At 31.8% G+C, this 12,696-nt stretch overlaps 2 protein-coding genes across 3 annotated transcripts; both read left to right on the top strand.

Moving 5' to 3' along the window:
- Positions 1-1,023: 1,023 nt before the first annotated feature.
- LOC114405862 lies at positions 1,024-3,514 on the top strand. The gene is made up of 3 exons (XM_028368381.1): positions 1,024-1,795; positions 2,411-2,549; positions 2,787-3,514. Exons 1-3 carry the CDS (start codon positions 1,400-1,402, stop codon positions 3,335-3,337), a joined length of 1,086 nt encoding a protein of 361 aa, XP_028224182.1. The 5' UTR covers positions 1,024-1,399; the 3' UTR covers positions 3,338-3,514.
- Positions 3,515-5,562: 2,048 nt separating this feature from the next.
- LOC114424355 lies at positions 5,563-12,050 on the top strand. 2 transcript variants are annotated; one of them, XM_028391203.1, is made up of 9 exons: positions 5,563-5,798; positions 6,577-6,728; positions 6,980-7,067; positions 7,671-7,905; positions 8,878-8,973; positions 10,183-10,280; positions 10,441-10,566; positions 10,719-10,808; positions 11,561-12,050. In XM_028391203.1, the coding sequence occupies exons 1-9, from the start codon at positions 5,736-5,738 to the stop codon at positions 11,687-11,689; spliced, it is 1,077 nt and encodes a 358-aa protein (XP_028247004.1). In that variant the 5' UTR covers positions 5,563-5,735; the 3' UTR covers positions 11,690-12,050. The 2 variants fall into 2 exon arrangements, with proteins under 2 accessions (XP_028247004.1, XP_028247011.1); XM_028391210.1 differs by having other exon boundaries at positions 5,564-5,798; positions 6,624-6,728.
- Positions 12,051-12,696: the final 646 nt, after the last annotated feature.

Genomic DNA, 12,696 nt, shown 5'->3' with positions numbered 1-12,696 from the left:
AGTGTAAAACTAAAGTGAAAAACAAATTATAATTTTAATGTCCCTTTTTAAATTATAATATTTTTAGGGACCTTAGTGAAAGTAAATTACACTTTCAAGATCAAAATCACTATTTACTCCCATAATCCCACACCATGGTCACTCACAGCAAAAAGTGAAATTCACATCCTTAAATATCTTTTTACAAGTTTTTAGTCTTTATTTTATGTAAGTTTTATGTCTTTTTAAACTGCTTAGCATTGTCAAAATTAAAACAATTATATATTTTTATTTTTTTATTTACAAAATAGACTAAATGCAGACAAAACAAAAATAGTCCAATCCAATCCATTTAAAATATAGATGAATGCATATTGCAGACCATATATAAACATTATGAGCTGCCCAAGAACTGACTCTGTATACAAGCATGTACAAAAATATTTAAACTTAAATATAAATAATGCAAATAGAATCAACGTAAATAAAAGTTGTCTACTATTAATTCGAATTTATATACGAAATCTTGATATTCGTACCGCCATTGACCAGTTATCACCTTGGAAAGAAAAACAATTAATAAGTCGCAGGTGCATGTCAACCAGAGAAAATAGACAAGAACATGTGCCAAGATCGTGGTGGGGGTGTAGCATTCATCAGTCTGATTCCAAAGGTTCAACTATATACTGGTCTCGTAGTCGATCTTAACCCCCAATCAATTTTTTAATTTTTTGGTTGCAACCCCATGAATTTTTTTTACTGAATAACCCCATCAATTTTAGGTCCACGATAATTATCATACACAAGACACATGTGTGGATTAATTATAATAAAATTAGTTTCAAAATATAATAAATTATCAATATGATAAAGCGACAACAAGAAATAACATGATTAGTTTTGTAATTCTGAATGATACTAGTCTTTCTTCTTTAAGTTTTCTTATCATGAGAGAAAGAGATTTTATTTTTTATGGATTAATCATTCATTACATTTCCTGGTCTGTATACACAGCAAATTGTCACTTTCCGTTCCCTGTATGTTTGAATAAACATCACGATGTGTTGTTAATTATGACACTCTCTCACCTCTCAGGCATCATGCATGTGTGTGGCTCTATTTGCAACCGATGCAAAAGGTACTACTACTGTTACGTACAGCAATGAAGCTACCTCGCAACTGGTAAACTTTATTCAGAAGAAGAAAAGGGGCATCCGGATCTGATATTTCAGAACACGAATTTATGGCTCCCTCTGTTTCTTCCTACCTTTTTAACCCACACACACATTTTGGCATTTATTAATTGCTTTTTACTCTGATATATCATTCAATTTCAAACCAATAAATAAGGCCTATATGATTCCTCCTCCCTCGTATTTGTGTTTTCAAAACGAAGCAAACTTATCGCGAAGAAGCAAGAATGGCTTCTGGTTCCGGTAAACCCCGCACTTATCAAATGGTGGTAGCCAAAGCCAATCATCGTAAAACTCGCACTCTTTTATTGCTCAAGGATTATCTGAGGGACGACCTAAGTTCGTGTTCATCCAGCGGTTTCAGATCACTCCCACGTCGACAATGCTGCCTGCAACAACTGCAACCTCGCGCTTCTGCTAAATCGGTTCTGCAGAAAGCTTTAGAGGCACTGTTCAACGCCATCAAATCCCGAAACAAAGGCGGTGTTGGTGTTCTTTCTAGAAGCTTCTTCTGGAAAAAAGCATCCAAGAGAGAGTCCATTTCCACTTGTTCGTTAACCGACGTTGAGATGGAAGGATCAGTAACGACAACCAACACCTGCTCCGTCACGAATTCCGCCAGGGTAAGTGCCTGCATGCATTTCAATTATCACGGCTTTAGTTCTTTTTTTTTTTATTTGAAAATTTTAAATTTGGAATTCCTTGTCAAATATGAATTAGTGGAAGAGACAAACCAAACTAACATCAAACAAGCATGAACAGAGGAAAAAGAAATGTTAGCTAATTAGGAAGATGAGGTGTTGGTTGGTTGGGGAATTTGGAATTGTTAGAGAGATAGCTAGCTGGCATAAATTATGCTTATTAACTACACTGGTGTCTAATGTTAAACAAAAAAAAAAACAAACAAACGGTTCTGTCAATGTTCATAAAATCATGCCATATTGTGATTTGGCTATGTTACGTTTTTGTGTCGTCACAAGATGACTTTTTTCAAGGACACAAGTCCTTTGGTTATGTTACGTTTTCCGTGAAATTTATTGTAAATTCAAAAATTAATTGGTCAATTTTTATCACTCATTTGACTTATTTAGCTTTCCAAACGTGTCACTATAAAAGAATCGAGTTATTGATACTCGAACAGAGGATGAAAATTAAGCGAAAATACCAATAACTGCATATTTGCATTTAGCCCTTTCATTCATTTAGTAGTATTTTTTAAGGAACCTTATGGATTACAGGTTGACTCTCGTGGAAAAAAGGATTGGACGAAGGTGAAGGAACAATTTAGTCCTGTATCGGTGTTAGACTGTCCATTATTTGATGATGATGAAGAGTCTACATCTCCTTTCAGTTCCCCATCGCGTTCCACCCTGGAAGGTCATTTCCCACTTCTTTTCTCCAATCTTTCGTTGATGCAAATATATTTTAAGAAACGTTGTTGGTAACATATTATTTGTTATTAATTAAAATTAAATTTTGTAGGAATATAAATGAGACTCGATATATAGAAAATGAGGCTAATTTTTTTATAAAGTATTAAAAAGAATGTGGCAAAAAAATGTATTCGTGGCCTCTTTTATTTTGTCTGACAGAAGCAAGCATGACTAATTACAGGAGCCAAACATATCCAGCAGCGTCGACATTTTAATCGCGTTGACTTAGAGAAAAAGATGTCATGGTCAGAACTACGGGAAGATGAATCAATATACAACTATCCCACAAAACCTTGTCCAGTGTTAGTATCAATTACGAGTACACAAAACGAAAATAATAATCTGTTACATGACAGCGTAGAAAAGAATGCGCTCGACCTTCTCACTCGTGTTAAAAATTCAATTTCATCTGTCTGTTTGAGAATTGAGATGGAGAAGTTGTTGTTTGATTTCTTCAAGCAGAGTATTTGGGAGAATACTGATATTAAAAATTCCATGAAGTGCCATCTTTGCAACGTGGCAGAGGATTGGATACGCGGGCAATCTCATGTACAAGATTTGAGTTTGCAAACACGAAAGGGAAGGGAGATATACGTTAAGGAGATGGACAAGTGTGGGAGTTGGAGAACTTTTGAAGAAGAAATACAAGGCTTGGCTATGGAACTCGAAGTTGAGTTCTCCACTAGGTTGGTCAACGAGCTCGTGGTTGACCTAACCATGTGCTTTTTTTAAATTGTGTACGTTGCAAGTAATATGTTTTCCCTGAATTTGCATATATTCGTTGAACTTGAACACGTTTACTAGTTTCTTAGCACTAGGAGAAGCTAAATTGCCTAATTTATGTTTGCTCTCTACAGCTAGAAATTATTAGGTAATGAATCATGTCCATGGTCCCGATTAATGTTCATGTAATATGCAATTAGGTATTATTTTTTATGAATTTAAAAAATTTGAATGCATACTAGCTACATAGAAATTGAGACAGAAATTATTTTAAATTAATTTGTGATTTTGAGTTTAAATCTTGCATTTAATATTTAATAAATTACTTAAATCAAATATATTTAATATATTCTATTTTTCTAATCACAGCTTCATTAAACAATTGACAATTAATGTATATAATTAATTTCAATAAAAAAAAGACATATAGTATTTTTTTTTTACTGCAACAAGCCTATATCATCTCATTTAATAAGCATAACATCAATAGAAAATCAAAACATTGTGGATTAACATAGAATCTAGATGTCATTGCAAGGTGTGAGAGCTAGCTCACTTGTCTACGAATAAAACTTACACTGGACTACCAAGTGAACGGAGGTTATTATTACATATAGTATCTTAAAAAAACTATTTGCAATAAATTGTTTGAATAATTGTGTGATGTGTCTAGAGAGAGAATTATACCGGTATAATTTTGATAATTATTACACTATTTTTATAATTTGATATGAAATATAATTTTTATTAATTTAATCATTAAATTATATCTACATATTAGCAAGATTGTATGTGTCAAATTTTATCAAAATTAAACAACAATAAGAAAGTAATCAAATGATTCATATTTTAGTATATTTTAAAATACTTATATTACGTCGATTTTAATCTATATGAATGAGATAACAAATGATTTTGAGTTAATATGAAATTTTTCATATTTAATTTATGTGAAATGAACTTTCAATACAACGGTGAATTTTAAGAAAATAATATTCAATTAAAAGTTATAAAATGATGTAAAATATTTAAAGTTACACGGCTGAAATTATATATATATTCTCGTCTTTACCATTTATTTTATTGACATTTAATGGTTGTAATGAATTATTAATCTCAACTAATGTTGAAAAAACCACCTAAATTATGATTATTACTAAATAAAAAAGCATGTTTAAAGTCTCACATAATATGTAGTCGTAAACAAAAGAAAACATATTGAATTAAAGATATATAATGTCGAGATAAATTGTATAAATAAGAATAATTCTCTTCTCAATAAGCTAGTGCTGTAGGATTAAATTAGGTCCAAATTCATTTTTTGACATGATATCAAAATCTACCCCATCAAAGATCTTCTATATTTGTCACACTAAACAATAGTCTTGAGCCCAATAGAGAATGTTAGAAAAACATGATTAACCTTAGATAAAGAAGCGTGTTAAAAGTCCCACATTAATAACAAATAATATCAATATAGAATATATAAATAAAAAATAATTCTTACTGTTGGATTTATATATTTAAGTTAACGTATAACTCACTTTCTAACCCGTTACATATGTTACTGTATTAGTTTAATTTAATGTAACATAGCTTAATATTTTTTTTTTACCAATATATATCCAAGAAGAATTAATTATGAATGAAAGATTTTAGGACTGACTAAGCTACTAAAATGACACAACAACGAAAAATTATTGTAAATCAAATGTGAAAAAGTTATCATAAATCATGAAATAATTATTATAATTATTTTTATTTTAGATAAACGGTATTGATTGTATATATTACAATATTTAATACATAATAATAGTTATATTTAGCATCTTATTTATATTTTTATTTATGTTGATAATAATTAACATGATTAACATATATCAAATTTAAACTAAATGTATTTTTAAAATTTTAATTTTCTTAGCATAAAAATTAAGTTCCTTAAAGTAAAATAATTCTTAAATTTTTTTTAAAAAATTTCAAACTAAAAACTGCATCGATTTAAACTCATGTTGTAACAATTGGTTGAAACAATTTGAGTTTAAATTGACGGAAGTTTTAGTTTGAGGCAAAGGACAGTTCATTTCATATTGGGCTTAAACAAGGCCTAGCATGTGGCCGTCACTCGTGTCAGGACAGCACGTGCTCCATGTGAAGTTTCCGGTGTAAATGAAAAACCCTAATCAAGTCCATCAAACGGTCCCAATTGAAATCTTCCCCATTCGATCCAACGGCAACATTTAATTTTGAGAAAATAGTTGGATTTTTGTATTTATTTTATTAGTTTCTGAAAGTGCCCTTTTCAGAAAAAGGAGGCTTTCCATCGGATTCCAGTGTCGATTTTCTGCTTCTGCATCTGCATAACCCGTTAATAATTGCTGCAAAACCCTAATTCCCCAAATCGTTGATGAAAGGTTCGAAGCGTTTGGCCGCGTCGGAACCCAACCAGATCGATACCAACGAAACGGGGGTACGTGTGACTGTAAACCAATTGCTTTTGTCGTTTTGGACCTTCTACTTTAATTCTTTTTTTATCTATGTACTCTACCTTCAACTTTTTTTCCCCAATTTTGAATAGAATAAAATTCGTGAGCTCGTTCTGAACTATGAGAATCATATATATATATATATATATATATATATATATATATATATATTATTTTTTTTCATTTTTGTGCTGTAAATTTATCTGGCGTTGAATTTCCGCAAAATGGGTTCCGAAGAGATGCTTGTGATTAGCATTCCAAGAGTGTCTGCTTATTGTGTAATTCAGTAATCGTTGGCAATTGATTGAAGAGTAATAAAGCTTGGAAGTGGAGAATAGTAGATGGCCGCTTAGAAAACTCGTTATTTCAAATGTGCTTGCGATTACTAACCATCTTTGACAATCAGCCTCTGAAGTTTTTAGTTTCAGTATTATGAGAGAGTGGTGGGAATTAAGACTGGGTCGTTTCTGTTTAATATTTTGCACTTTTGTTGCTGGTTTTATACTCTTATTTAAGTTTTATGCCTGTCTTACTTCAATGTGAATTTTGGTCTGCAAGTGTTCTACTTTTTTCTGAGTGATGCATGTTACTGTAACGTAAACACCCCCACCCTAAAGAAAAAGCAATTTCTGAAGGTTGAGTTTGGAGGCCAAACAGAAATTTGCAACGTCAGACGATGAGATTTGACAATTCTTTTAAGTATTTTGTATGAGAAAAAATGTCTGTCCTTATTGTTCCTCCCTTGTCATCATGATGATGCAGTTCCGGAATAAAAGAATAATGGAAGGATCCCTCTTTGATGTCCATAGGGCCGAACCATCCCAACAACCAATTGTGGCAGCACCACCATTGGATATGAAACGGGCGGAGTCATCACAGCAGCATGTGAGAGCTTTAAATACCCAGTTTGCAAGGTTCATCTTTTATTCTATGTCAACAGTTTTTCTTTTACTTGATTTCCACCTTTCAATTTTTCTGTCAATGAGATTTGATCTCTTGTTCTGGACTTTTGGTTTGGCTTATTTGTTAGTCGTCATTAATCGTTATACAGCACCTTGTCTTGATATAATAAAATCTAGGTTTATGGATTTTGCATTTCTATTGTTATAAATGACATGTTGGCTCTTGCATAACCTCTCCTTGTTATGCTGTGTGTTTCTCCCAGTTGGGTTCAAACACAACTAAAGAATCATCCTGATGAGCTTTGGGAAGATGGTGTCAGAGATTACTTAGATCATGCTTCAAGCATTATGGTAATTCCTTACATGGTTTAATTCACTAAAATCATACATCACTTGTATTTGTAATTTACTATCTGTAGTTCTGAAGCCAATTAATGTGTTATTGAAGGTACCATTTTATAGGTAGCTGATCCCATATCTAGTAGTACTATTACTTCTGTGGCTGTGCATGCTGCAGTGAAATAGATGCATGCACACTCACAGTCACAGACATGCCTACATATATGAAAACACTGAAGTTTTACTTGAGAAGTAACTGTCCATGATGATAATAATAACATTTCTGTTTGTTCTACCAAGAGTTGGAGTCTGTGTTGTGAGTAAGGACAAGTATAAATGCTTTCTTGTTTTGGACTTCCTATCTATAATATAAACCCTTTAACCTGTTACCTGCTTTTCTTTTTATTGTTGGGATAGTGGCTAAGGCTGTACTGGAGCATCTTTGCCTGTTAATTCCCTTGGCTTTTTCCTCCTCTAATACTTTGAGCTAGTTTTAGCATGAATGCTCATTTTTTCTTAGGAATTATACTGCTGCTTAAGCACTCCAAGTAATGGTGCAAATCATGCATTTATTAAGTTGGAAAAAATTGACCTTGTAAAGTTGTATTATTTCAGGAAAAGTTTAGTGATGTTGTCAACTGGCTCAAAGCAAATGCCACTAAGGCAGAAAATTCAGCTGCTGATGCTAGTGCTGCTTTTTCTGGGAAAAAGCTCTTGCCTGAAGTAATAATCAATGAAAATAAATCTTCTGGAGAAAAAACTGGGTCTACTCCTGTTAGTACTGCTACAAATTTTACTAGTTCTTGGAGCCCTGGATTATTTTCAAACAGTCAAGGCATTTTTGGAATTGGTAGGTCTCTTCTCATTTTTTAAAAAATATACCCAATAAATTTTCTTCTCATAATTCAAAGTAACTCTAGAATGAGGTCACATTGGTCGTAAATTGGACTGATTGCATTTGGTGCTTCATTGTGTGCCACTCGAGGGGAATCTATGGCAATATTTGGTAACAGTTTTCCCTGCCAAAAAATAATTGTTTTTTTGTTCAAAAGCTATCTCAGGAATCAAGTAAAAAGAAAGTGACTATTTCTCAAAAATAAGCTGAACTAAAAACTCACCAAGTCTGTGAATATTACTCTTATTTACTCATAAAATAAAGCAGAATATTTTGATCATATATATATATATATATATATATATATATATATATAGAACATATCAAATTGAGAACTCTTGTTATTGTCATGAATAAAAATGATAAATATAGACCAATTGATCATATTTGAATAGTCAAGATTAAAACATAAAGGCACATGTTCTTTTTACATGGTCATGTGACCATTAACTAACTTTTAATCTTGGCTATATATGTTGTGTGATTGTATGCCTGAAATTTATAGTTTTCACATTCTTAAAATAGAATTGTTCTCACCAAATATATCCATATCCATACATATACATATATGTGTGTGTATAAAATATTTTTTGGTCTCTCAAAATATCTTGAAATTCAGTTTTAGTCCCTATAAAAATTTGATAGATTCTTAGTCCTGCCATTTCTTAAGCAAAGCCAATTCTCTATGCCCTCTACAGGTGCTCACATAATTTCTTCGACTTCATATTGCATTTGCTTATGAATTTGTAAAATAAAAAACCTTTGACAATTAAAAATGAAGGTTAGCAAAGTTAATGTTACATATTAATATTTAATTATTTTACTTGCTATTTATTTTATCCATTTCAATGCTATACCTTGAACTTAGGCAGTAAATTAATATCACTTTTGGGATTGGCTGCTAATTTTCCATCTTTCCATTTTTAGGAAATCAAAGTTCGGCTATCTCTAATCAGAGTTTGTCTCCCTCTAATCAAAGTTTGGCTCCCTTTAACAACAATGCTTCAGATGATGTAGATGGTGGTGAGGATTCAATGCTACACCCTTCATCTTTGCCTTTATTTCTTTTAGCAATTATACATTGTATCGTGATTATTGTGACCTTTTCTAATGACATCTTTTATTGTCCGAGTTATTCTTGTTTATTTATATGTTTATAAATGAAGGTTGTTTCCTTTTCTTGGTGGTAGACGATTTTGATAACTGAATGACTGGCTATAGATAAATGCTATTGTATGGATGTATGTTAACCTTTTTTTCCTCAATATGCAATGCTTTTGATGAAAGATACCCTATGCTGAAAGAACATAACTAAATATACAGCTTTTGTGAGACAAAAATATAATTTTTTCCCCATTGAATAGTGAAAGAAACTCTTATTAAACAGGAAAAGGAGTGATACAACAATTGAGTTATTTATCCCTATAAACTGGACTGAGTACTTCAGATACTGGTCTTTTCATTGTTACCTGTTGTCTTACCAAATTTGAATAATCTTATTTCTTTCATTCCTTTTTTTATTAAAATAAAAATCTCTTTAAAATACTGCTGGAACAGCAATAAAGGGTGTCTGTTCTTCTCCTTTGACTACTTTATTTCTTACTTCACTCAGGGTAAAAGAGACATTTTTTTCCAAATATTCTTTATTGGAGAAAATGGTAACATTAACTGGTGGGAGGGGGCGGGGTGCTCTCTGCTTTTGGGAATAACATGAATAAATGACATCTCTTCAAATTTTCAAACTACTTTCAGTAGCTAATGTTTTTGGTTGCTCATGCCAAGTTGATTGGTGAGTCTTAGATATTACTCATTATTACTTTTGACCTTGTATTGTGGCTCAGCATCATGGAAGCAATAAATAATCTTCCTTGTCATGTTCATAAAGTACCTGTTTTTTTGAGTTTTCTAAAAGAAAAAGTGTTTCTAATTTAAAGGCATGTTCCAAAAAATTATATCAATTCATGAAGTTCTTCCAAAGAATGAAAAGAAATAACTTTTAAAAAAGATGTTGTATTGCTTTTTTCATAAGCTAATAAAATAGGTTATACAAAAGCTATATCACTAAATCACTTTTTGTAAGCTTAAACGAACTAGCCCAAAATAGCCAATTTTTTTGCCCATATTTGCACCACCTTAGTCATGTTTAATTATATTCATGACATTTATAAAATATAACTTCTCTCAGAAAGAAGTTAGGGGATGATGAATAAAATATTCTTGATTTGGTTTCAGAAAATGAGTTGGAGCAGCCTAGCAGCCCATCAGTTAAGAAGTCAGAAGAGAAAGGTGTAGTAGTTGTACATGAAGTAAAGTGCAAGCTTTATGTGAAGGTATTTTTTTTAATGGGGCAATTTTATATTGATATATGCCACTATAGAGTATAGATATGGGGCTGCATTTTTTTTATTTTTCTTCTCTTGTTTCAATTCAGCTTGATCTTGTTAAATTCATCTCAATGATTTTGTTTTCTGTTATCTTTGGTATGTCTAGTCAAGTGATCCAGGAGATAAAGATGCATGGAAAGATAAAGGAATGGGCCAACTGTCTATTAAATGCAAAGAGGGTGTCAGCAAGGCTACCAAAGAGTCCAAACCTACAATTGTTGTTCGAAATGAGGTTTGTTCATTTTACCTTTTTTCTTAGTGCTTAACTGCTTATATACTAATATCTATTTAGGGAATTGATATAAATGTAATCTATAGTCATAGTTATTTATTTGAGAACTTCACTTATTGTTTCAGTTTCTGTTTCTGTTACCTCCACTGCAGGTAGGAAAAGTTCTTCTCAACGCCCTGTTGTATCCAGGAATCAAAACAAATCTGCAGAAGAACTCTCTTGTTGCAATATTCCATACTTCGGTAAGGCACTGAAATATTGCAATTTAGCTAAATACCTTGGGATAGCTTGCATGCAGATAGTAAAAACAAGTTTAATATCACTATAATAGAAAAACCACTGTATAGGATAGCAATGCCTTGAATGTTTTGAGAATAGAAAGGAAACTTGAAAAAATGTTTGACTAGCATGCTGTTTTTCTAGGATAATTACCAAAGTCAGGTTATGTGACAGCTGGACTACTAACTTCCACACTCTAAACTAACTTAACCAAGTACAATACTCACAAGGGGTGTTCTAGGCTTCTAGCCCATTGGCTAATCTGTTCCTAGGTTCAATATGCCTCCTAGTCAGTGAAATGGTTTTAATTCCGCCAGTAGCTGTATAGTCTGTATTTTCAATGTGGTTTGTACCGTGATGGAGCAATTAGTTTTGCTCTTGGTGCTTCTATAGCTTCTATTGTAATTATTTATCAATTTTATGGGGAGGAAAAATCAAGAGAGTATCTCTTCCTTAAATGTTAAAAAGTTCAGTTTCAGTAAAATTAAAAAAAAAAAAAAACTGAAAGCAGTCCTTTTTTAATAAGCTAATATTAGCTTCTCGAAGTGTTTATTTTATTTGTCGAAAAGTTTGTACGCTTGTGCATAATTGTCTTAAGATGGTTGTTATTTGAATAGCTTCCCTTGATTAAGATTCTTGGGTCTTCACCTTCTCATTTATTTATTTATTTGAAAAAGCGTATGGAAATCGTTTGTGAAACTTGAGAATTTTGTAGGGTAATGCTGACGGAAGTGGTGGAGATAACGATAGTGTTGTTGCACGTACATTCTTGATCCGGATGAAAACAGAAGATGATCGAAATAAACTGGCTTCAACCATCAAAGAATATGCTCCAATGTCTTGAGAGTACAAGAGTCATGATTATTGTGCCACCTTGAGCCATTTAAAGTAATCGAATACGGGATCCACCTTCAATTTTTCCTTTCACCATTTTATTTTTTTATGATGTCATTTGTTAGATTCTGTGTTTCCAAACCTTGTGTTTGGAGGCTGTTGCTTATGTACCATATGAGAAGGTTGCATTTGGTCGGATAAAATGCCTTAGATTAATGCAATTGTAGTTTAAAGTTAAAAGTGATGCATTCATCACCTTGGACCTGCCGTACTATTTTTTAAAGCCAGCCAAACGGCAGAGAAACCGCATGTTTACAGAATTTGAAGACAAGGTGGAGGACTAGAACATGGTTGTTTCATATTTAGATAAAGTTGACATTTTCTTATATAAAATTTATAATTAAAATTAATTTAATTATACATCTTAATTACGTTGAGTAGAATACTTTCCCCCGTTTTCTCAACCCCTGTTAGCATTGAAGCAATAGTGAAACATACAATATACAGTAGAGGAATTTTGACCATTGTGGATCCCAAACGAAAATTAAACCTTATGTAATTCATTGTCAAGATTACAAAGTTATGTTACTTTTTAAGCTACGAGTGACATTGTGGCATTGTTAGAAGTTTGAGAATAAAAATCTAGAGCTAACGGAATGAACTTTGCTTTTCTCAAAGAATGATATACATGCCATACAAGTGCAAAAAAACGAAAAATAAAATTTTATTTGGTGGATCAAAATTTTAAAAGTTTAATTTTCATTTATTGTCAGTGTAAATTAATTAAAAATAATACTTTAGATATAATTTTTAAAGTCATCCCACAATTTATAATTAGATCATTATGTAAAAAATCTTTACAATACAATTAAAACCAAACATTAATACAATTTTTTTAACCAATTTTTTTTATTACTTGTGGACCAAAACCTTAATACAATATCATAGGTATCATTGGACATTGATATTATTTTTTAATCAAAATTTGTATTATATCTTAATAGTTGTTGTCTTGGT

The sequence above is a fragment of the Glycine soja genome, chromosome 1, assembly GCF_004193775.1.
Source record: "Glycine soja cultivar W05 chromosome 1, ASM419377v2, whole genome shotgun sequence".
Taxonomy (NCBI): domain Eukaryota; kingdom Viridiplantae; phylum Streptophyta; class Magnoliopsida; order Fabales; family Fabaceae; genus Glycine; species Glycine soja.
Note: the sequence above shows the minus strand (reverse complement) of the source record. Positions and strands in the feature narration are given on the sequence as shown.